General features: G+C 37.1%; 1 protein-coding gene and 1 long non-coding RNA gene across 5 annotated transcripts in view; one reads left to right on the forward strand and one right to left on the reverse strand.

Moving 5' to 3' along the window:
- Positions 1-13288: 13288 nt before the first annotated feature.
- LOC309487397 lies at positions 13289-25606 on the reverse strand. 2 transcript variants are annotated; one of them, XR_014201834.1, is made up of 3 exons: positions 25478-25606; positions 22894-22989; positions 13289-17624 (listed from the first exon to the last, which is right to left on the reverse strand). It is a non-coding gene; the product is annotated as an uncharacterized lncRNA (long non-coding RNA). The 2 variants fall into 2 exon arrangements; XR_014201835.1 differs by lacking the exon at positions 13289-17624 and having other exon boundaries at positions 22805-22989.
- Positions 25557-27058, forward strand: part of iqsec1b (IQ motif and Sec7 domain ArfGEF 1b) — a 169710-nt gene continuing 168208 nt past the window's right edge. For all 3 annotated transcript variants that reach the window (XM_082155000.1, XM_082155001.1, XM_082155005.1), the window contains exon 1: positions 25557-25989. In XM_082155000.1, coding sequence (XP_082011126.1) covers positions 25703-25989 — 287 coding nt within the window. In that variant the 5' untranslated portion in view covers positions 25557-25702. The remainder of the gene's footprint in view (positions 25990-27058) is intronic.

A 27058-nucleotide genomic window follows, 5' to 3' on the forward strand; every position in this document is an offset into this window, starting at 1 on the left:
CCAGTAACTTGCTGCCACCTACTGCTGAAAGGTCACAGTGACATTACACGGTTATACTGGTGTACCGCTGCTAGACCAAATTTAAGGAGCGGAAATAACATACAGTGTATATATTTGATTTTTGAAAGGGCCTCCAAAATATCTGGGGATTCTTTGAAAGGAACTTGCATCAACTGAATGACAACATCAGCCTTAATAATAATCCAGTAAAAGTAGTGGAGATTCTGTCCTTTTCATAAAATATATTCTTCACAGCAATGCTAAAATTAAACCAAGTAAAATTTGGAAAGCCAAAATCAGAGTGGTTGATATCAAATGCCACAGGCTGTCGCAGGCATTTGGGGCATTTTGAAGCTGGCAGCTGGTGCTGGGAAAAGTCCAAAGCTTTGTCAAGCAAGCTTCTGTCCTTCCATCCCAACCCTGCCTGTACCAAGCCCTGAACTCTACTGCCTACTGCTACAACATGACACGTGACCATCAAACAATAAGAGCCCTCAATAAGGACTGCCCACACTCAGAGCAGTGCCTGAGATAAATATTTGCTATGTTCTGCAGTATTCAAGATGGAGCTTGTAGATATGATTCTCTTCGTATTTAATAGATTTCTCTTGTTGATTACTGTTTTCAGTGTGTTGCTGTCAGAATTGATTCTAGGGGCTCAAGGCTTTTTCTTAGTACAGCAATCAATTGTTTCACTCTCCTAATGATTTGCCTTTTCTGGGATTATTCACAGCTGTGGAGTCAAATGTCATTTTCAGCTTGTGTTTTTCTTTTCCTTTGTGAAAGTAATGAAATATTTGAAAAATCAGAAGGATATTTGTGTTGTTCAGTCAAACAGACTGTATACAGCACATAAGGAATGATGCCAACACAGTATATTGTATTTTTGTTCTCAAAGATGCTCTCAAGGTTGGACGTACAGCACACAGTCTCCCTTAGCCATCAAAATGCTCTCCCGTGTACAGTTGATTCAGGGAGGTCGGCAATAATGGAGCAAGCTATTTGTTATCAGTCCCATTTATCTCAATGCCACTTAAAAGGGAAAAAAAAAAGTTTTCACCCATTTGAAGCCTCCAAATGTACTGGTAAATCATCTTATATAATATAATGTAATATTTTTTTGTTGATCAATTGCAAACAACATTTTTTTTTCAGAATGCACAACTTCTTTTTTTGCAGATGAACGTTACCTCAATATTTTGTTATCAAGACTACTGCAATGTTAGTGTGACTTATGAATTAACTTAGCAAATTTCTACCACAGCCTTCTAAACCTTGATGCAAAATGATTCACAAGCAAAGAGTGTTTCTGTTTGGCTTGATTTAAATTGGCAAGGCACATGCACACAATTTTGTTGTTTAAACAATCTAGCGCTGTCACAGAAACAGGTGTGATTTCTCGGAGCACTTATTTTAGTGATATCTCAGAAAATAGAGACATTTTATGCATGGGATTCCGAAAAAATTATAGCTTACAGTACATCACTTTTCAAGCTGTATCAACAAACTTTCTGAACGATGTTTTTATAATAATGTTTCAGATTTAAATGACTGGTTTTAAACAAACATTTTTCAAATATAATAGAATGTACACTTTAAAAAGCCCACAAAATATTTGCTGATAAATCACTACACTGTAAAAAAATGACAAACTGGGACAGAGGAAAAGAAGTTAGCAGTTTCATTACTATCAATCTCTGAAAAGATCACAGCCCACACTATCGGATGTTGAACAAATGAGCAGGAGCAGAAGCAGGGGCTAAAAACACCTGCCAAATGAGCACGTATTCATTTAGCTAGGTGGGTGTATGGACATTGCTACATCTCAGCGATGCATAAAACCTTGTACTGGAACTACTTAAAAATGCATTTGTCCCACCTGAGGGATTTGTAGTGCTTATCAATTGTTTTAAACATCCTTTAAAAGAAGCATAGATGAGAACATGGCTTTCTTTCGTATGTCCACTTTTCCACAATACATCAAACAAGCAAGAGATATGGCCAGTAATGAGCTCAGTACCGTAGAGTAGGTGTATCCACTTACAGTTAATGAGCGGCAGGCTGCAGTGAGGATGCAAACAGCACTCATGAGCACTTAAGATTCAGGTGCATGATTTTATTAGTTGAATTACAGAAATGGAAACCGAGATTCATTCATGTAGTCATACATTCACTCTTTGCACTATGATGAATAGCCTATGGCAATCTAGGGAAACATGGCAGCTATAACCTCATCAGCTGTTATGGACATCTGTGTTTACTCCAACAATACTAAAGGAAAGAAGTGAAGTCCTGGTTTTCATTGTATCATTAATTATTTCTTTGCACAACCTTCTTGCTGATGTACCTGACACAAAGTCCCCCACCCAAAACCTCTTGATATGCGAGTGGTATCTAAAACTCAAGTGGTTTTAAATATGTGTGAAGTGTAGAGAACTGAATGAGGTGTTCCAAGTACTTGAAATTAACTGTTTGCATTAATTAAGATAAATGTATTCACACACACACCCACACACACACAAACACACACGAGTCATGTCGTATCGAGTCGAGTCGAGTTTTATTGTCATTACTTGTGGGGACATAGTGGAACGAAATGCCATGCCTCGCAGGACCACGGTGCTACATATTTAAACATAATATAAACATGCAACAGTTATAATATAAACATACAACATAATATAAACATGCAACAGTTATAATATAAACATACAACATAATATAAACAGGCAACAGTAGAAGTAAAAATAAGTATAAATACATAGCTAACCTACTGAGAGATGTAGACTAATACATATTTGTATTAAGATTGTATTCAGTACGATTTTATTTCTAAAGAAATTAATACTTTTATTCCACAAGGATACATTAAATTGATCAAAAGTGACAGTAAAGACATTAAAAATGTTACAAAAGATTTATATTTAAAATAAATGGTGTTCTTTTGAACTTTCTATTAAAAAAATAATCACCGTTATCACCGTTTCCACAAAAATATTAAAGGACCCCTGCTTTTTCGGATATTACTTTTCATGCAGTGTACAAAGTAACTGTTAGTTACTTTTTGTACTAGTAATAGGCGTTTGGTTTTGTCACCAATTTAGACCAATCACAACAGACTGGGCAGTCTGACCAATCAGAGCAGAGTAGGCTCTTAGAAAGGAGTTTTTGACCTTTGATGCATATAAACCTATTGTAAGAGACCTCTGAAACAAATTAGGAACCTTTAAAATAGCCTGATAGGGGCACTTTAAACAGCACAACTGTTCTCAGCATTAATAATAATAAGAAATGTTTCTCAAGCACCATACTATTAGCAGCATAATTTGGCATAATTGCCAAACAGCATAATTAGAAGCATAATGCTTCAGAATGATTTCTGAAGGATCACTGAAACTAATAATTACTGCTGAAAATTCAGCGTAGCATCACAGAAATAAATAACATTTTAAAATATATTAAAATAGAACACAGTAATAAAATTGCACAAATCACAATATTAATGTTTTACTGCATTTTGATTAAATAAATGCAGCCTTGGTGAGAATAAAGAGATTTCTTTCAAAACATAAAAAAAAAAATCTTTTTGTTCTTTCAAATTCATAAAATTGTTCAGCATTACATGGGGCGTTATGTTTTTTAAATAATAAATGTGTTACTTGCACCCCTGAACGTTACCAAAAATTCTGAATAGTAAGTAAATCAGTGAATAAATAATTTTATTAATTCATTTACTTGAGTTAAAGTCCCCCTGTGGTGAAAATCAAGCTTTTAATGTTGTTTATATGTCTATCTGGTGTTTAAAATATGCTTTAAGAAAAACCATGTGCAAATTCACAAGTCAACACCATTGCTGAGTATTTTCTCTTTAAAACTGCATTGAACCAAAGAAATCGCTGGGGTTTCTGACGTCACAAACTACCTTGTAACCAATCACGTCTAGCGGATGATCGTCAATGAGTGGATCTCTGAGCTGGGCTGCGTTCAACCCCGACAAAACGTTTCACAACGTTTTTTAAACAGAAACGGTGATGCGTTGAACACACTGTTCTGATGACGCAAGAGTTGCAACTATGGCAGCTGAGAAGGCCATTCTTTGTGTTCTTTGTGAAGAATTTTCGGAGCCTGATGAAGTCGGTATAAATATGTGTTTAATACTACAAAATATGCCCGATGTTACAGTTACTGCACTTGCCACCCAGAACAAAAGAGAACATCCCAATCGAGTGAAGGGATTGCTGAAACTGAAATGGAAGCACACATCTTACCTAATTCAGACTAAAACACATCTATTTAGCCTCACATACTGACTTTATTTGTAGTAATACTGTTTTAATACCCTGTATTTTCTTTCTCATTTTTAGGAAAAGCACTCAGTAGCTTTGGGATTTCTTCGCTGTATTCTCGCTTTTTGCTCGCAGGTTTCTCTCTAGAGCTCCCCCACAGCTTCGGAATAGATATTTGACAACACTGTTGTAAAAACTCGTTGTTGATTCTCAGACTCCAGAGGCTCTATATCAACGACATCAAAGCAGATGGGACATTCTTTAAAACGTCTTCTTCATTCGGGTTCGGACAGCGTGAGGGAGCGCAATAATGACAGCATTTTAGCAGATTTATTTTAGCCATAAAGCAATTGTTTACATCGCGAGACCTGATATCACGCGAGACTTCCTGACGCAGCGCCCGGCGGCCCGCCGGCTCAAAGTTGCAAGTGCTTTTTTTCCGCTCACGGGCACCAGGGGGTTGCGAAAGCGAAACGACCACCATTCAACCCGAATTAAGTAATATAACCATTCCAATGACTCCGCAGCTGTTCAGTTAAGGTAAAAAAAGTTACTTAGTTCACCTTTAATCACCATTATTTATTTCTATACCAAATGTCATACAGTTGCAGTGAAGCTAAAAATATAAACAACTAGGCTACATCATTATGTTGATATCCTATATTTTTATAATAAAACTTATGACAAACATGTCTACTAATATCCTCAGTTGTTGCGTACCGAGCTGCATCGAACACATTTGTAAATGACTTTCCTTGAACCCATTGTGCGAGTTCACTTTAATACTGCGTTGCTGCTGATTGGACTGCAGTTCTGACACACCCACCAAACAAGAGAAATCGTATCTCAAACCCCGTTGCACACCGGTGCACGCCGTTTCCAGGAAACATGACGTTCAACCCGGAAACAGTAGCAAAACGTTGCGCACCGTTTTGAACTTGAACGTGCCCCTGGTGTGAGTGGAGGCGGGGCTAATTTGCATATTCATAGAACTGTGAATACTAAATGAGGCAAGGGTGTGGTTACATTCAAGATATATTTTAAGGCATTAAGAAAAAAAAATGAATGTAATTTTGGGTGATCAAAGATGAGCTGAAAGGGAAAAAATCACTACAGGAGGACTTTAAGAATAATTTTGACAGTGTACTCAAATATCACCTAGTGTCAGCCACATTTTACACGAACAGATCCACATAGTTCAGACGACAAAACAGATTCCCCCCATTTAAATGACAAACTTTTCCTCTTCAGCACAGCACATTAGCAGAACCCCATTCTTACACCATAGATTCTGAGTTTTCCTTTAACACAATGGCTTATTTTTCAACTGGGGATTTCTCTGATATCTCTCTGAACCGCTATGAGAGTAATGAGTTCTGCTGTGTGGGTTTGTTAATAACAAACAGGAAAGAGTAGCTTTCCAAATGAAAGAACAAAACTGCCCAAAAGAAGATTTCAGAAAAGCACTAGGTGGAAATCATTATGCCTCAGCATTAGGATTCAGACCTAAAATCTTCTATTATCTGCTGATTACTGCAAATGTTTTCTTGCCAAATTGAGGGCCCGAAGAGATTTCTCTGCGTAAATACAAAATGAAAAGCCGTGTCAAAGAATGATTGAATTAACAGCATATTGCTTGTGAATATTCATGGATATCAGAGAATGAATTTTATTCTGCAGTAGTCTTGTTACGCCTATTATGAGCAGAATATAAGATTGTACTGTGGTCACCATCCATCAATAATGCTTCATCTCCACTGCTGTCACACTTTAATGGCATATTTGACCTTATGAACTCTTCTTTGCTCAAATTTATTTTTTCTAATCTCATTTTTCCATATCACTTCAAAAAATCAATTCAGTTTCAGTCTATGAAGTCCTGTGAAGAGTCATTGCTCTACACTACTTTAAGTTTAAATCTTATTTATATGTTCACACCTACCACAGAGCTTTGTTTAGATATTCTCTGGCATGGTCTACATAATTTATAAGTTATGTGTGTTACAAATCAATGTCTGCTGCTTTTTAAAATATGCCTTTTTCCATTCTTCGCTGCTGTGGGATGTGATGGATTCTGCTTTTTTCCCGTTGGAGTCGTTTGACTGATGGGCTGAGGGATGTACTTTGTTATATGTTGGTGGTAATGTGGTACAGCTCTAATGGCCCAATTCCAAGAGAAATGGTCGTATTGCCTCACCTGCTGATTGGAGCCTTGGCTAAGTGATAGATAAGCTTTTCTGGAGAAAGAAATTGAGTCATTGATATGTCATTTGTTGCATTTGTTGCATTGCACTTGAGCTTCATATCTTGTTATTATATTTTGGACTCTAAATTTTAATTGGATGAACTGTGTTCCAAGTCATTAAATGACTATACATGCACCCTTGTGAATACAAATTTTATATTAATGTGATGGCAACCACAAAGAGATTACAGGCTAATGAACGATATTTCTAAGCAGAATTCTTTTTTATTTTGATAATTATTATAACTGGTAATTAAGCATTGTTCACTGTGTAATAAAGTAATAAAGTACATGGCCTCTTGTGGCTTATTTCTTTAACATTTGATTTTTGTCTCATTTATCATCATTTATATTACCTTTTTTCTTTTATGAACTCAACTTCAAACTGTTTTTTCCATACAAAAAAAGTAAATAGTGACCTGACGCTGTGCCTAATTCCCATCACTTTTATGGTATGGAAAAGAGCAGCACACTAAATATCACACATTGCCTTTGTGATTGATTGATTGATTGATTGATTGATTGATTGATTGATTGATCACTCACTTTCACAAGAGAAAGAGAGAAAAAGGAAGATTGTAAAATGAGGAGAAAAGGACAGACAGAGCAGTTTTGCTTGTTAAATGTTTGTGCACAGCGTTTGGTAAAAAGTGTGCTGTTCACTGCTGACAAACGCCTTTTAAGACCATCAAGGCTTTTGTTCTCATCCCTGCGATTGATTTCCCTATTGCAAGCTGACCATGCGTTTAGTTCCTTGTGCCTGTTATTAGAACAAACCAATCTATTACTGGACGTATTGTCACCCCCATGCATTATGCGGATGTAATCTGTCAATCTCTACAACTGTTATACCTCAATTGCATTCAGTTCCACCTCAGGCTATAAGTGAAATCATCCAGTCTGGTTTTGCGGTCAAGAATGGAAAGGAAATTGTCCAAGATCAAAACAACAGCTAGTTGGACTACTGGCCACAAATATGTTGGCTGCGGGCATTTTGTGCAAAAATCCAAATAGATTTGTATTGATTTGAAGCACACTTCATCCTTGAGTACAAGCAAGTGTAGCCCTTGATTTATGTGACTGGTGTGCCTTGGGTTAAGGTCAATTGAGGACTTGCCGTGGCCTGTGATGATGGCTGGCTTCATGTGAGACCACTGTGATATATGAATCGCAACATCGGCATTGAGTTAATATAATTACGTACATTGAGTTACCTTCCAAACTCCATGACAACCTGCAATAAAAGATGTTTTGATACCGTTTTATCTTTCCATTGTTCACCACAGAATGGTTGAAGGTCATGGCATTTTCATCTCCATTAACACATAAACAGAATCTCACAAGCACACAGATCTGACCTCCATAACAAGTCCTCTATTAACGAGATCTCACATTCACAAGGACACATCATTTAACCTGCATGCTTCAAACTCACTTTTAAATATCTGATGAGAATGTTTTCTATCGAAACGCTCGGCTCACTAGATCTCAAGGCCACACTAAATCTTTCAAGCAAACAACATTTATGGTTTTTTGTATCCAGGATCCATTCTTAAGTGGAAAAGGACAAATATCTAGTGTCAATGAACTCAAAAGCATCCAGATATGGCTTTCTTAATACAGGGTAAGCTTATTATCCACCTTATCTTTAACGTGAAAGTGAATGCGGCCATTTGTAATTATAAATGTCACCTGCTCCCAGTTATTTTAGTACAAAACAGCTTGTTATATTGCTTGATATTGCAAACTGGTATTTCATTCATATTCTTGTACTAATGTATTTTTGCAATTATAAACACACTAGTGTGTAGTGGAAATAATAGTATGGTTTACTGTACTTTCTAGTCATTTACTAATAGTGAAGTCTTTTGCACATTCACAGAAAATAGCTTACCTCCATCTTGCAAAATGAGGTGGATATTGTGAACTTTCATCAAAACATAAAAAAATCAATCCTTTCCGTCTGTTATCACATATCTCTCTAAAGCCGTTCACATTGTGATATCGCATTCAAGTAGAATAAATAAAACAGAATACATGGTCTCAAGGTGCTTTTTAAAGGGGTGGTTGATTATAATTTCATTTTTCTAACTTTAGTTAGTGTGTAATGTTGCTGTTTGAGCATAAACAACATCTGCAAAGTTACGATGCTCAAAGTTTAAAGCAAAGGGAGATATTTGCTTTTAAAGAAATCATTTTTTAAGGACTTCAACAAACGGCTGGTAGAGACTTCACAACATTCCTCCTGGGTTAGTGACATCGCAAACCCTAGAATTTACATAAACCCCGCCCCGGAACATGATTTATAGATTATCAAGACAGAATATGCTAATCAGTGACTAGAAGATAACTACACATCACTACATAAATTCATCAACTAACCATTCAGAAATGTCCTGTTGCTTCTACATGTTGTCACTTCTTGAGTCTCTCCATCTTTCTGAATCCGGTTTGAACATAAAAGGCTAAAAGTTTTTTAAATGTTCAGTGCATGTGTGTGTGAGTGCAAGCTGTTGTAGCTCCGCCCCCTGTGCTGGGAGCCGCAGCTCATTTGCATTTAAAGGGACAGACACAAAAACGGTGCATTTTTGCTCACGCTCAAAAAGTGACAACTTTAACATGCTATATAAAAATATCTGTGGGGTATTTTGAGCTAAAACTTCACACACACACTCTGGGGACATCAAAGACTTATTTTACATCTTGTGAAAATGGCATTATACCACCCCTTTAAATAAAAAAACAGACGCTGCATCCAAAATCGCATACTTCCTTACTAGTAGGCGAAAAACAGTATGTGACAAAGAAAAGTATGTCCAAATCCACAGTACTCATAAAAGAGTAGGCAAAAAGTACCCCGATGGCCTGCTACTTCCGGCGAGATTCTGAAGTGTGCATGCGATGGACACTTTACTACCCCATGAGGCCACAGGAGAGGATTTGTGAATGGCAGTGAAGCGACGCAACTGACGCTGGTTGGTCACGCGACAATGACAACATGGTGACAATCATACTACATTCATACTTCCATACGGCGAAATTCACATACTTCACGTTGTTTTACTTCAAATGGGGATCGTTTTTGACAATGGTGTCGTCTGGACACGGAAAAACTTCTCAGTTTTAAGCACATCGTTGTTGTATAAACGTACCCTTAGTTTCCTCAGTTCTTCGTTCCGTGTCGTAGCTACAGTATGTGGTTGTGTTGTATTTTTCCTGTGTCTCCAGAGTTTTGTCAATAGAGACTACAGCCACGCGTTACAATAACACGGCCACTTTTTTCTTTTTTCTTTTTTGAGCCAGTGAATGCTGTTTCATGACTGATGTTTGACATCAGTTACTGACGATTTTGAGGTAGGAATCACTAATCAGTGGGAGGAACCTGTACGCATGCTATAGGCGGGTGTCAGTTATTGTTGAAGAAACATCCCAGCAGATTATTACAGTCACGGTACTCAAAAGTTTAAACGCCATACACTTAACCTGATTGTGTTAATTAGTTAATTTACATATTCACAGTCACTAAATTATATTGACTGAAAATTGTGTGTGCTCTCAAGGGGCTTGAAGGTTGCTGTTCTTGCACACAATGCACATTTAATTTGGGTAAATGGAGTGTAAAAAGCTCTAGGTGAGAGAGGATCTCAGTATAAAAATGCATTCAGAATCAGATAACATTAATACATAATTGTAAAGAAGTTAAATGTCTTTATTAAAGAAGGAAGACATGTTATACATGCACACTGAGTCTGTGAAGACGAGCGACAATATTGAAATGTCCTGCTCGCTCTCATTATACTGAAATACTGGCTCATTTAGGGGACCTATTTTTTATGCAGCAAAAATTAACTTTTTTGTGGAGGAGCAGATGAATGCAGTCTCATTTATGAGGCTGTTTATCAGTTTTGGGGGCATGAAATAATGAGGCAGGCAGATTTGCCGGTTTGTTTTACTGAAAAAGTGACTGGAGTGACAGCTGACTATATTGGGCCATAAGTCATTTTTATTGTTTACTGAATTTGCATGAATGGATTTATATTAGCATCCCTTAGGGAGATGGAATGAGAAACTTTTGTCCTAGAAGTGCAATTATTATGTCTTAAATAGATGTATATGGATTTGCTCCAGCTTTCACAACAAGATCCCAAACAGCGAGAGTTACAGTTCAATTACGAGAAATGACTTTTTGTGACTAATTACAGCATTTTCTGTCTTTTGCACACATACTGAGACACATTGTATAATTTTTCAGCTGTGGCTGCTGCATTATAGAACAATATTTGTGAACTTGTCGCCAGAAACATGAAGACATCTTCGTCTGAACTGCTTAACTTGTAGTACATAGCCTACTAAAACCGCTCACATCCTCAGAAGAATTTAATGAGAACCATTCATATGCACATAAGACAAGCACTTTTACAGAACTTCAGATTAATTGAGCACTTCGCCGACAATTCTTCTCATTTTTAATCATCTTATCAGAGTCGTGTGTCAGATACCTAATAATGCAACCTGCCTGGGTTACAGTGATTTAAACACTTTCTCTTTCATACCCTGATTCCTGTCAATGAGTTCTCTCCGTTTGGCTAAGCCAAATTAATGGGCAGCAGTGCACAATTGGAATGGGCACATGACGTTAAAGGATGGGAAGAGCTCAGATGCCGGCATCCTCTGATGCATCAACACTCAAAATTGATTCTAAAGCTTTGTTTTCAGGCAGATGACAGGTCCCCAATTGGCTAATGTGCTGCATGCAAGTATGGAGATGGAACCTGCCAGTGGGTGGTCGTATTGGAAATGAATGCGCTTACAGGACCACAAAGAGCTTAATGGTTAAGATTAAGCAAACAGGTCACAAATATCCCCAGTGCAATGCTGTTAGCCTATCTGGCTCTGCCTCAGAAGTAATGGGCCACCTTGCGAAGAGTTTATCTTGACCAGTCACCTTGTTTTCAGTGTGATTATTAGCTTACATAAATCTTTAGAAATTTATATTTATCTAGGGTTTATGCCTTAAAAAGTCATAAAACAATTGCATGTAGTATATTAAAATTATAAAATATAAATGTAATTATATACTTTAGTTGAGAGTGTATAGCTGGAATAGGGATCATGCACCAATACTGATATCGCTCGTGCATTCACTCATTAAAATGGTCCGCAATATTTAAATGCAATGAAAATACAGGTATCGGTACTCGTATTGCGAGAACCAAAAATGAAAATTACGGTATTTTGCTTGTTCTGAATAAAGTGGTATCGCTGCATTAGGAATCTATATTAGTTCAATTTTACTTTTTAAAAAAAAACTTTTTTTCAATAGACCCTACACTGAAAGTCCTCTGTTAAATTGATCTGTTATTTTATGATTAATATAATTATTTATTTAACATATTCTGAACATTTCTGAAATTTTATATCGCTTTTCACAATACATATTGTTTCAAAGCATCTTTACAGAAAATGCATGTGTCTACATTACAATTTAGAGTGATCTGAGTTATCAGAAGTGACTGTGTCCAAGTTATGTATTTCAGAAATGTACATCTACAAATCACAAAGTTAGCTAATAATGTTAATAATTAATTTAAACAATGTAATAATGTAAGGCAGAAACAATGAGCTCATTGAAGTAATGAATACATGTTTGTTAACAAATGATTAAGATATATAGAAAATTGTAGCATTGCATGTTGATTCCGAGCTTGCTTCATCTGAAGTTTGCTGGAGTTGACGCCATCTCTTCACAGGTGTTGGGGCATCTGAAGTCTTCATAAGAGGCTGGATCCAAACTGGAGCTGGCATACTCTCTAGTTACCTCAGGATGGGCATCCCGAGATAAAACAGAAAAGCAAATGGAAAATAATTAGCATAGCTGCTGTTCATGTAAGCAAAGATAATTATGTGCATTTGATCTGATATAACTGTATAAGGTCATGAGGTGCATTATGTGAATGCTTGGCTAAAGAGTTGTGTCTTTAATCTAGATTTAAGGATGAATCAGGTAAAAAGGAATCTGTTTTAGGAGGAATCGGGTAAAACAAAAACTAAAATTTGGATTTGTATCACCTCGCATGCATTTATCTCCATTTAAACCAGAGATATTAAAGGGACAGTTCACCAAAAATGTACAATTCTGTCATCATTTTCTCACCCTTATGTCGTTCCAAACCTGTAAGATTTTCTTTGTTCAGCAGAACACAAAAGAAGATATTTTAAAGAATGTTGGTAACAAAACAGTTTGGGTCATCATTGACATTTGAGGCATTTCTCAAAACATCTTTTGTGTTCAGAAGAAAGAAATTCATTCAGGTTTGGAACGACATGAGGGTGAGTAAATGCATCACTTGCTCATCCAAGTGTCACCAGTATGAAAATACTTTTCCCTTTTATAAAAATTTTTTTTGTTGTCAAAGCTCAAACTCTGTATGGGAGTTTTGGACAAGAATCAGTTGAAATGGCTACATAGGCTTTAGCATTAATTTCACTGAATGTGCTGCTTCTGGTCTGTGCGAGGAGCAGCTTATGCAATCTTAATTGAAGCCTTTCAATATGCAGAAGCTCATGGATGAAAGAGACCAAGCTTTTAACCTCGTTGAATGAGGAACAATCTAGAAAGTAAACATTTGTCATAGTGTCATGTAGTAATGGAGATTCACTGTTGAATCATATTAACGATATTCTCTCTCTCTCTCTCTCTCTCTCTCTCTCTCTCTCTCTCTCTCTCTCTCTCTCTCTCTCTCTCTCTCTCTCTCTCTCTCTCTCTCTCTCTCTCTCTCTCTCTCTCTCTCTCTCTCTCTCTCTCTCTCTCTCTCTCTCTCTCTCTCTCGTCGTGGTGTTCCTTGCATTAAGAATCAAGGTCTGTCATGATGGTGGCTGCCATCATTTTCTCAAATGGGGATTAAAGACATAATTGTTAGGAAGAGTGAAGATCAAGCACATGCTCAGGCAGTGTTGCTGATGGCAAGGACTGTGCATGCCTGACAGCAGGCATTTACAGAAATCTACCTCATTTCCTGAGATCTGGAGGATACATTAGCCCTCATTTACTTAGTTGGACGTGGTGTCAGATGGGATGAACCAACTCAAATCGCTTCTCGCCTCATTTAGAGATCAGAAGAGAGACACAGAATTGATGCATCTTAAAACCTTGAAGGCGCTCTGCAGAGAGGCATGTGAATCCTCCTATCGCCCGCTTATCTTTCAGAGACCCCCTCTAGAACTGGCTGACAAGGTTTCACAGAAGAACAGCCTGAAAACAGACTTAATTAGGCTTGCTTTGAGGACTTTCAACAATTGCAGCGCCAGTATGGATCCAGGTTTCCTCTGCTTATGCTTGGTGGATCTGTATCTATTTGTACTAAATTCCTTCCAGGCTTCACCCTCATCAGTGCAAGTGTTATTGTATAACATATGTTTATAAAAAAAAGTACTAGATATAATTTCAAAGACAGCGTCCACATTTCAGAATAAGATGGACTACAGTCTATAACGATTCACACTTTAACCTTAAAATAAAGACTGCTTTTTTCTTTTTAATGTGCAAATATTACTTACTATTACTCATAAGGTCAATTAGAGAACAAAGCCCTTAGCATGGGTATTGCATTTAATTTGTCCCTGTTTGTGCTACAGACATTAATGGTACCTCAAATCATGTGGCTTGTGGAGGAGAGGTGTGCTATTACTTTAGCAATTGGATTATTTTTATTTTTATATATAAATATATTTACCATGCAAATGATAAAGCAACCTAAACACTCCCATAAACTTACACTGAAGAGGTGTTTCTGTTACTCATTAGTCCTTGTGTATAAATAGCCCTCATGTTACCATTGTCTCTTTGTTCACTCTAACCTCTGTTGGTGAGTTGTATGTTTCATGTTCAAGTTTAATTTTAGTTTATCAAGTCAAGCCTTTGTTTATTTTGTATCTGTATTCATTGAGATTTAAAATAAATTTAGACTTGAACATAAAACAAAAAACTCCCCAACAGACAATGAATGAAGCTAGACAAGAGACAATGGTAACATGAGGGCTATTTATTCACAAGGACTGAGTAACAAAAAACACCTGAGCATGATCAAGACAGTGAACCAATGACAAAACAGAGCTGAACGCATGACCAAAAACAACCAATCAGAACATGACACATGGCAGGATGACATGAGCAAGGGAAGCAAATGACTGTGAGACTTACAAAATAAAAGACATGAAAATATAAACATGAACCAAAACCCAAAAATGACACACGAACTGTGTAACTTTTTTTCAGGATTTTTTGAAGGATAGAGTTAAAAAAGAAAAGTATCTATTTGAAATGGAACTCTTTTGTGACATTTGAAGTGTCTTTACTGTCACTTCACACAGTCACACAGTTTAATCCATCTTTGCTAATAATAAAAGTATATATTTAAAAAAAAAAAAAACTTACTAAAATTTTGAACGGCAGTGGGAATAAAAAAAGATAATTAAATGTAAAGAAAACATTTAAATAAAAAATGTCACTGAGAAATTGAAATCGAGATATGTAAAGTTATAATTAACCCTTTATTTGTTTATTTTTACTTCAAGGCAGAAACTGACTTAGTTTGGGGTTGAGACTTGAGAAACATTCCTTTGGAAAAGTGGTCAAATATCTACTATAATATAATGAAGTGTATGCTTTAAATGCTCCTTGCAAAAAAAAAAATGTTACACAGATTTTTTTAGAATGGCTGTTAATGGAGATTTTTGCTGTCAGAGGTTGCAGTTATGACATCTACCAGCAGGAGGGCATTTCTAACCAATACAACCCTTCCTCCTCATGCAGGACCAACAAAACATGTTGACCCAGGAGCATGTCCTACTTGGCAAAACCACGGGCAACAAATTCTATTGGCATAGTCATGTGTGAACTGGTTTTCACTAGTAATCCTTCAGTGGTGATAACATGAGTCAGGGATTCCACTGAGCTCAGGCATTAGTGCTAACGCTGTTAGGATTACTCATGACGGTGAGATGATTAAAGTGTTTGGAGAGAAACTGTTGCTATATAGCTTTGCTTTTTCTGAATTGCAGGGCACAATTTGAGTTTTTCCTCTGACCATCATATTAGACTATAATGGTCCTGCAATTTCTAAGCAGCCGTTCCGTGCAAAATGCAATTTTTATTGAATCAAGACTGCAGAAAGCGAACATAGTAATCTGTGGTGATGCCGTTATTTATCCTGGTGATCTTGAATATTGAGATAAAAGCTAGCCTAAACGTCCTCGGGAAGGAGGAAAAGAAACAGGCGAGGGCACACTGGCTTTCTGTTAGGATGTTGGTGTGAAAGAGGGTAGAAGTTTAATGAGGGTGAGGTGATCTAGGGATCATAAGGTTGAGTAATGGTTCTACTGTAATTGGCCTAGATCCGGTGTCAACTGTACAGTTTGCTGCTAGAAGACTGTCTGTGTAAAGACTGTACCATTCTGCAAAGGATAGGGAAACATGGAGAGGATATAGTGAGGTGCTGTTTCTGTTTCCCTCCATTAGCCAGTTTAAATGCAATCCAAGTGAATTTATACCTGCATTCGAATTCAGTTTTTACTCCGTTTAAATAGTTCACACCAAAATGAAAGTTCTGCCACCACTTAAACCATTTTTGAAAGAAGTCCCTTGCTCATGCTCACCAAGTCTGCATTTTTTAATGTAAATAAACTGTAAAATGGTAATATTGTAAAATGTTATTACAATTTGAAAGAACTGTTAATAATATATTTTAAAACTTAATTTGTAATGCTCTGTAAAAAGTGGTAACTTCCACATATTACCTTATTACCAATGTTGAAAATATTGTGGATTATTTTTGTGGAAACTGAAACTACCATTTAAAAGTTTGGGATAAGTAAGATTTTAAAGAAATTAATATTTTTATTCAGCAAGGATGCATTCAATTGAGCAAAAGTAAGAATTGAGGCATTTATAATGTTATACATTTCATATGGATGCAGTTCATTGAACTTTATCAAAGAATCCTAAAAAAAAGAATTATCATGGTTTCCACAAAAATATTAAGCAGAAAAACTTGATTTCAACATTAATAATAAGAACCATTGTTAATAATTAAGCACCAAGTCAGCATATTAGAATGATTTCATGTGACACTGAAGACAGCGAGTAATGAATGAAAATTCAGCTTCGCCATAACCGCAATAAATTACATATTAAAATATTGAATTTTGGTGAGCATAAGAGACTTCTTTCAAAAACATTAAATGCTTTAATTATTCCAAACATCTATGGCTGTGCTTCTTTTGTAGAACACAAAAGATGTTTCAGAAGTTTTGGACCCCATTGGCTTTCATTATGGATAAATGGTTATAATACTCTTCAAAATATACTTTTAAAATCAGGTTTGAACGACGAGAGGGTGAGTAAATAATGAGAGATTTTTCAGTTTTGTACAAATTGTCCCTTTAAGTTGATCAGTAAGAAGCACTAAAACACAAATTGTTTAAGTGCCATATGTAGAAATGAAACCAGGCACGAACATTGGCATTAGAAATATATTTCCGCCTTGACTGCAGATAGCCCACAGACAGGTACATTTTGCAGCTGCCTCATTCACTCAATATTGACTGGCCCAGTGACAAGCGGAGGTCTAGATGTTAAAAATTGAGCTATTACATCCCACACCAAGACTCACAGAGAAAACTGTCCGAATTGATTTTAATGGACTAATATTGAGGAAGGCAAAAGGTCCCTAGCACTTCACAGTCACCCCTCACCCTGAATACAAGCATACTGTTGAACCACCCTCAACAACACCTCAACCCCCAAAGGTCGAGACACTCCTGCTGCCGGTTAAAGAATATAGAGCTGATTTATAGACTGACAGAGAAGCCTTTACTGGTTTGCCTTTCACATTTTGTTCCTGTCACACTGGAAATTTTAACACATTGAAATATCTTTTGTCTTTAAACATGCATTCCTTCAGACTTATATGTAAAGACAAAATATGTAAAGTTTCTCATTTATAAATGTACAAAAGCCTACCTTTATAGTTAGTTTTAAGGTTCTTCTTCCAGCTATTCCAACAGAAATGTGTGGAAGCCTGTTTCTACCGCAGCTAAAAAAATAAAAAAGGTGAGAAAAATGTGAGATACAGTTTAAAAATGAATTGTCAATTAAACACTGATTTTCTATATTAATATAATTCTTAAGACATCTAAATAGTTCATTTAATTTTGACATGACAGAGATTTTTTTACAGGATTAGAGGGAAAAATCCCATTTATATGCTTTAATTTGATTTTTACAGCCTTGCAGAAAGAGAACGAATCAACGGGGGGTAAATTCTTTGTGGAGGCACTATATTTCAACCTTGAAAATCAGCGGTGTCCATCACTGGAACTGAAATCAGACCAGCTTAATGGCAAAGTGACTAAAATCAGACAAGCAATCAGCATTTAATCTGAAACAACATGTGGTATGACCATCATTACATGCACCTGTTTTCCATTTCATGTATAAATAGAGCATTTCTCACTGAAATTCTGAGCCATATTCTTTACTGTGGTTCTCAACTTTTCTGTGGAGATTGCTGTGTATGCCCCTACGTACTGAGAATAATGACGCCATTAATTGGGAATCGTGTGCTGATGTTAGACGTCTTTTTGCAACCTACAGTTCCTAGGGACTGGCATGCGTATTTTAGTAAATGAAATGTTAAGGAACTGTTTATATGGTCGAAAGACTCATTTTTACCCAAACTGCACAAGCAGAAACTTTACATTAAACAATGTTGACTTCTGTTGTAACTAAATAAGATTACACTGTTCAAGTCTGAGGTCAAGGTGGTATCGAGGTGAGGTCTAAAATGTTAATGACGTGTTAGCAAAGCTTTCCTTTAATCACACCTCCATTTGTCCTTTGTGCTTGCATAAAGTTGTCTTTACTCTCAGAAAGAAAAAAAAAGTGCAGAAGCTGTCACTGGGGTGGAACCCTTTCAAAAATAACACTTTTGTACCTTATTTATCCCTAAAGGGTGCATAGCAGTACCTTAAAGGGACCTATTATGCCCCTTTTTACAAGATGTAATATAAGTCTTAGGTGTCCTCAGAATGTGTCTGTGAAGTTTCAGCTTAAAATACCTCACAGATAATTTATTATACCATGCCAAAAGCACCCCCTTTTTTGTATGGAAGCAAAAACACACTGTTTTTCATGTGTGTATCTTTAAGTGGAAATGAGCTGCTGCTCTCCGCCCCCTTTCCAGAAGAGGGCTGTGCCTGTGCAGCTCGTGCCTCTGGCAACAACAAAACAGGAGAAACAACATGGGGCCGTTTCCACAGAACGTGTTTTTGCATTCCACTAGTGCTGCCTTTCCATTATTTTCCATGTAAAACACGTGCGAGACGGCCGCTGCATTTTTAGAACGCAGTTTCCTGCGCAAGATGCTGTAAAAGACAACGGTCAAACACGTCCGTCTAGCGCATTTAACATGGCGTACTGTGTACAGCTCACTCAGGGGGATCTAACAGCTTCCGTCACCAGTTACGGGCAGTGTGACGTCACAATGTATAACGTGAACGACTCATTTTGAGACACTGTTTATGATTTATGGGGAAAATAGGAGTGGACAAAGGAGTGGATGGATTTTTACCATTATAGGAGTGGTTGTGTACACAAACTGCCGACACATATTCATGTTCAATCACCATGTAAAAGTGAATTTTGCATAATAGGTCCCCTTTAATGATACATATTAGTACCTAATCTATACAAATTAATACCTAAATGGTGCATATTAGTACTTTTTGAAAGGGTATCGCAGAGACAGCTGTGGAAGAAATTTAATATGTTCTATGTTTGCATTTTCTTATTCATATTCAAACTTATTCATATTCATAGAATCTTAGAAAGATGATGGTAATTAGATTAAGGTAATAAAATGCACGAGGATTGCATGTGGAGTCCCATGATTCTCTGCTACAGTGATAGAACAAATAACTGTTATTAACCCTTATGAATGTATGTGTATGACCTTGTATACGTGGCTTGACAAAGGGTAATGTGTGATTAATGTATGACTAAAACAGAGGGCCTCCACTCAAGGGTAGCATTTGATAAACAAGTCTAACAATGTGTTAGTTATGGCTGAGACATATCTTCATTTAACCTAGAGAAATAGGGGAATCAGGACTATAAAGAAGGAAGGATGCCCTCCTCTCGTTGTCACACTCTGCAGCCACCGTATGACTTTATGATTGTTGACCTTTCCTTGCAAGGGAATAAAAAATCTTTAAATACAATTGTTACATGTGTGTCTCTTATTCAGTAATAGATTTGGCGTTGTCGGCAGGATTCCTTGGATGTGCCTCTTGGACCCGAGAGCGGATGGTGACTGATCATCCTGGACTGCAGTTCGACCGCAATTTGTAACTTTTTTTCTGAGAGTGAGAGGAAGCAAGCTGACAAGCTAAAATATGAAAAATATAGGTTACAAAATATGTTCCCTTACAGATTATCCTGTGATGCTCCCTAGTTTGGTTTGTTCCCAATGTGATATATTCAAGTGAAATTGCCATGCAATTCAATTTTTATGAACATTTTGATTGAAAAAAAAAGTAACTAAAAATCTTGTCTTATTCAAAAGGTTTGCATATGAAATCTATTCCTTTTGTGAATGCAAGATTTTGACATTCAAAGCTGCAATTTAGTGTGATTACTGTAATTGCACTGGTGTCATTGAGCACAATGTTAAAAAATTGCATCAAATCGAGCACAGTGGAGCCATGGCGAAGATAATAGTGATATACGTATAGATTTACACTGAGTCAGCAAGATACAATGAGGACTGAGACATATATTATTTAAAATGCAATTCAAGAAGGAAATACAACAGCATGAAAAGTTCCTGCTTTGAGTAATTACACTGAAACAACACAAAGCAAACTAACTGCCAACCTGGAAAAACGATTCACTCATCAGCAAACATGCGGCTTGATCTTGGCATAGGAGCAGTGTTGGGAAGCTACTTAAAATAAGGGTCAAATACCAAAAAGTAGATAGCTACACTACAAGCTACTTACAAAATGTACAACTAAATTGTCCAAGGTTTTGTTGGACCCCACTGACTTTCACTGAGTGGACAAAAACAGTTTAAACGTTCTTCAAAATATCTTTTGTGTTCCACAGAAGAAAGAAATTTTCATTTTTGGGTGAACTATCTCTTTAAATATTGCTGCTCGCCAATATTTGTTTCATTCTGTTATGTAAATTATTGTGTAGTCTACACTGGAAAAAAAAGGTGTAGAATTTACTTTTAAATAATTTTCACTCAGAAATTGCTAGTAAATTTCACAAATAATTACAAAGAAATGACAAGTAACATTTTGAATTAAATGTGAAATTTTTAAGTAGAAAGACAGACAGTAAAACTTTTTTTGTAAAACGTATTCCAGAAATTAAAAGAAGTAAAAAATAAATTTTACATTGTAGTTCTATTAGTTTGTAGTAAAATTGTAAGTTAAAGTCTGTAGTAAAATTAAGATAAAAGTAATGCTTTAAATGTAATCCCTTTTAAGTATTTGGCTTAAAAATGTACAGGTTGAATGAACCAGTGAACCATTATTTTGATCAGTGAATCATTTATTTGATCAGTGACAAAACTTAACAAACTTGTTAATATGATAAAGAGACAACATTTTGGGTTTGAAAAGTTGTGTGTGATGAAAAAAATGAAACGAGGTACTCTACTAAAAATAGTGTGTTGATGAGAAAAGCTAAACCACTTTGTAAACACTGGGAAATATAGATTATCCTGTAACGTTACTAGCATAGATGACAGTAGCCTCATGCTTTTTGTTAGCTACTCTCCAACAGTGCTTAGGAGGTACCGTACAAAAATGGATTTTCATTTCATAGCTGACAGGGAGAAAGTTGTTATTACAAGGAAGTGAACTGACTAGAGTTGTACCAAATTTATTTTTAATGCTCCCAAAAGCGTCCCCACATCCTTCACACCCACAAAGCGTGTTTAACAGGGAGCAAGAGTTGAGTGACAGTCAGCATCTCCTCTCTGACCTTGCACAGATAAGAAATTTGCTTTGCCTTTGCTGAGTGGAAGCTGAGAAATGAAGCTTGTCCAGGTTTCCCTTCACAGGAAAGGACAAAATGTCACAGGTCGCAATGACTCTCACAGTATTTCAGTTCCTGGTCAGAGTCTGGTGGCCGATTGATAAACTAATATGACATTTCTTTGGATCTCCGCTTCAGATATAAACCAGCTGTGTCTAATATCTAAAAGTGTTATTATCTCTCAAAATACATGTTCTTTTCTCAGGTTTATAGGGCTATAGTAGGGCTAAAAGGTGTAAAGTTAACGCTACTTGAAGGTATTAATCTAGAAAGTGTTTTTGATCTGACCACACAGATATATATATATATATATATATATGACCACCCTGTGCTACAGTAATGTTTTCAAAACCACTGTTCAATCCCAATGCTTGAATATATCCTGTCTCTGCCTCAGTAGCCAATGAAGCCTGCAAGCAAACTTTAGAGATGTATGAGACCTAGGCAGGGGGAAAGACATGAATAAACATGGATGTCTAACCAGGATCTCTCCTCTTCTTGTTCACTGTAGAGGTCAGTAGGGCAACAGAGGTGGGTGCAAATAGCTGGTTTCCATGGAATTGGAACCATATAGTTCCACTTAATGATTGTTAATAAAATGCTGAGCATGCTATACCTCATTTTTCTTTTTTGTCTTTTTCTATACCTCAGGTCCTCATCTGTAATCGATCTGTGCAGAACAACAGATGGGCAGTGCAGAACTGGTTGCATTCGATTAAGAAGGATTGGCAAGTCTGGTGTGGTCAGGAGGAGGATATAATACGTCTTGAACAGCCCTCTTCCATTAGCAATGCAGATGTGTGTTGCATAGAATGCTGTGAATTCTGTTTTGTGCAACATGCAATGTGTTTTCAGCAACATAAAACACATATAGATAAATAAGAGAAGCAACATAATCACTTTATGTTTCGAAATGAGGCAAATCTCATCAGTATCTTTGAATAGTTCTCTAGATTCCACATCAAATGAGCGTTCGACTGAGGTGCTGCTAAAGAATTCAATGCACATAAAAAGGCAGAGACTGCAGTAACATTCTAATGTGCCAACAGGATTGATGCAAGTCTGTTATGTGAGTCTGACATCTGTTTAGGCAGGTTGCATAGAGTAATAGTCTAGTGAGGAACCAGTTAGGCCATAAACAAAACAGATAAACTTAGAGTCAACATGAAGCATTCATATCCCATTTTACTTCTGTAATTTGATGCATTTCTAAATGAAAGATGTAATATGTAGATGTAAAAAGGGGTGTTGCATACCAGAATGGACTAGCTAATTTACATTGAGTTCTATTCTTCTACTTTATCTCCATGGTAGTTTTTCGGCTGGCGCATGCAGTCCAGGAAAACACGGACCTGCATAAAGAAAAAAGATCAGTGGTGAAACAACAATAATATAGTTTCTGAAGAAAAATAATTGATTTAGTCAAAATAAACAGCTCTTTCTGAATGGCCATCAATAGCAAATTTGTTCAAATGATGGTGTATTTTACCATCTGGGCCGAAACTGGCCAGTCGGTTATTCTATGATATGTGGTTGTAGGGGGAAAATAAAAAAAAATAAAAGGGATTGGTGAAGGAAATGAAAAACACAACAAAATACAAACTTCTGAATTTAAAGGAATAAAGAATACATTTTTAAAAGAACACATAGCAAATTAGAACTACCTGTAGACTGAGTTTCTGCATTTTGTGTCTCAGTTCCTCATTAAAAGACCTGACTTCTGATTGTGGGACTTATGTTGTTGGCCTGCATTCATTGCAGGCCCATCTGCTAGAAACACTATGAGAAGAAAATTAAAATGCTTCCTTTTTTGCTCTACAGACATTGAATTGCTGTAAATATTTAAATGTGCGGTGCAAAAAGAGTCAAACACGACTGACAGACAAGCAGTCTTCCCAGGCAATGTCATGAGGATATTCAGAGTGTTTTGTCAGTCTCATAAAGGAGCATTTTCTTTCTGTTGCCCCATATCATTATGCACTATCGAAACTGCACTTTGGAAATGCCATTGTGTATGTCAAAATGCACACACCATTACTTGGAAAAATCAATGTTGTTTCAGTAAGAGGCAGTGTAAAAACTATGCCATTAAGGTGATTATTTCTTATAAACATCTTTTGTGTTTACAACATATGACCTTTTCCTCCCTAGTTCTAATTTTCCAAACCACAATGTAATCTGCTAAAAGTTAGTTTGAAAAATGAATTAAGAGAAGACAAAGGCTTCTAAAAATAGATTCATTTTTGAGGAAGGCAGACGCTCTTACAGTAAAACTCAGCCCATCCTTGTCATCATTGCGAGGCTTTGATGGAGACAGCGTCTTTGTGATCACAGAGGATAAAATGTGAATAATGCACATTATCTGGTGTCTCTCTCTCATTAGCAGCACAATGCACAGGTACGGAGAACCAAACAGCATATGCCTCAGAACACTGGCTGTCATGACAATTGGGAAGATAAACAGTTCCCCTAATCAGGTTTTTTTTCTTCTTTTTTGGCAGCTTGCATATGCTATGCATTCTACTGGACATGTGCTATAATTAGATCCAGTCATTTATCTATTTTAAGTGACAAATGCTTTTTTTATTGTCACTTGAAATGCTCAGATGGTGACATGTAACTATTTATTCAACTTAACCAAGCAATACTCAACTATAACTGTAACTGTTATGAATTATACAACACAACCAACATGCCAACAAATTGAAAAATAAATCAAGTAAATTGTGTTTTGTTTTGCACCAACTGGCATAAAGATCAATCTTAAATTGGCAAACCCATTCTGTTATTGCCAAGTACAACCACCAGAGGGCACTCAGTAGGACTGAGACACAGTCCCAGTGTGCAATTATATTTTAACCCTTTATTTTGCATGTATAGGATGATCCAGAGATATTGATATCCATTTTGGTGTTTTTTGTGTGTGTGCTAAAAATAACATTTACTTAGAGATGTGAAAACGTTCAATATATTGATCTATAAATCATAAATGCAACATGTATGATCCAGAGATATTGATATACATTTTGGTGTGTTTTTTTTTTGTTTGTTTGTTGCTAAAGATAACATTTACATAAAGATGAATCAAACTAAATCCAATACATTGATCTATAAATCATAAATGCCATATAATCCAAAGATGACCAGGAAAAACAGAACATTTTAAGCATGTATTATGATGTAATGAGCTATAACTGGATAAAGCTAAATGACTTCTACATGATTTAACAGTCAGTGTGCCAGTGAAAATGAGATGTTTCATGAAAATGTAACTTCCCTTTTGGCCTCTCTATTCTGTTGCAGGAGTGGTTTGGATAGGATGAGTAGAGCACCTGTTGAAATGTCTGAGATGAGACACTTTGGGCACTTTTGGGGTGGAACATCTTAAACTAGTCTAATATTGTTTGCTGCTGGTCGTAACTTTATTTGGTCTTCACCAGGCCAAACTGGTCTAGTTGGTCCCCCAGCCAGACCAAGGGAAAATTCCCTAGACCTCTTTAAAACCAGCCAACATATCAGGCGTCTTAGGCTGGTTTAAAATACTTTGTCAACTGGTAGGGCTGGGAGACCATTCAATCTTGCTCAACACCAGTTTGACCAGCAAACCACCTTATTTTTTTCAGCAGGGTTTTAGCTGGCTAGGCTGGAAGACCCACTTGACCACTTAAACCATGCAGCTGAACACCAGCTTAAACCACCTAAAACAGCTTAAACCAGCTAAGACCGACATGTTTATGCTTTTCAAACATGTTAAGCAGGTTGTACAGTAACTGTTGTTGTTTTTGTGGGCAAATAATGCACCTCGAAAAATAGGCAACTAGCGCAGTAAACACTGCTTACCTTAACAGTCCTCCCACTGAAGGGTTAAAGGGATTTAACATCATCCACGGAGCGGGTTAGTTATTGTGGCGCAGCGCGAGCCTCTGGACGGCGCGCTGCAGCGGACGAGCGCTCGAGCGCAACTTCAGTACTCAGTACTGAGCGCCGACAGCAGTCAGCAGTGCCAGCAAACATAAACAATGGCGGAGCGGCTGTGAACCCAGCTCAGCGGATCGAATTTGCCCCATGGACGGGCATTTCGCGTACATCGACATGGAAAACCCGACCGAAAACCCCAGCAAGGCGGCGGAGTACCTGAAAGAGCTCAATAAAATCATCGAAACCCAACAGGAGTTGTTGGAGAAGCAGAAGAATCGGATTGAAGAGCTAGAACAGCAAGTGTGTGATCTTTGTCAAGAGAACGCGTGCTTGAAGGATCAGCACCAGAGGCACCTGGCCACCTGCAGACTGCAACAACAGGGCAACAGTCACCCCACGCTGGGTGCCATAAAGGAGAACGTGATCCAAGAAAAGTAAGAGTCCCACTTTTGCAAAGCTGTCACTGCTGGTTTCGTGTCTCGTTTGGACTATGTATGAATGGAATATCTCTAAGCAGGGATGTCAGCTGTATATGCTGCTCTTTTAAACGACTAGAAGAAGAGTGTGTATCTGTGGGTCTCAATGACAGTGAACAGACTCGCTTAATGGGAAGGCTATGGGTGTGAGTAAATACCAACACTTAAATGTCACCGGGCGTTTTATTTATATAAATGCCTGTCTATATTAAAGTGAATATATTTATATAACCTCCAGGGAGCACAGCAACCAACAGTCAGTTAGAAATTATACATTAAAAGCTATTTTGAACAATACGCTCCTTTCTACGAGGCTCAAAATGCTGTGGTAGGCAGCTTGCTTGGACACACACACACACACACACACACACACACACACACACACATACCCATGTCGACGGCGTTCGATTTTGACAGGCTTTTGACACTTGAAATTGTCCCCACAGCGTCATTCTGTACACCAATCCTGTCTTGTTCCACGTTTCAACGGTGTTGTTCATACTTTTTCCGGGGTTAGGAAATAATCCTGGGTTGACATGGTTCGAGATTTCACACTGTACCTTCGTAAGTGCGGGTTAATGTTCTTATTTGCATATTTATGAGGTTAGGTAACGTTGATTGGACAAAAAACAGCACGCATCTTTATTTAATAACGGCTTGTCCATCTATGGAAATGTTGCCAAGTAGATTCACACCGGTTGGCACAGCAAAAATTCAGTCTCTTCATCATTTAAACTCGTTTGCCTTCGCATGTTTAACCGTTTGTCTCAGACATGAAGACTAAACAGCGCGTGATAGTTCTGGAGAACTGTAGAAAGCTTATGAATATTTATTATCACAAGCTCTGATTGTGTTGCCAGTTGCCAAACAACGCGCTAAATCAACATTCTTTGGAGAACAAGGGTTTAGTAACCCACGGTGTGAAGCAGTGCTAACCAGGTTTTAAAATAATTAACACAGGGCTAAGTGTGACACGCCCTAACGAAGTCTATAGCTTTAAAAATGATAAATAAAATGAAATGAAGCC

The sequence above is a fragment of the Leuciscus leuciscus genome (assembly GCF_965113295.1).
Source record: "Leuciscus leuciscus genome assembly, chromosome: 23".
Taxonomy (NCBI): domain Eukaryota; kingdom Metazoa; phylum Chordata; class Actinopteri; order Cypriniformes; family Leuciscidae; genus Leuciscus; species Leuciscus leuciscus.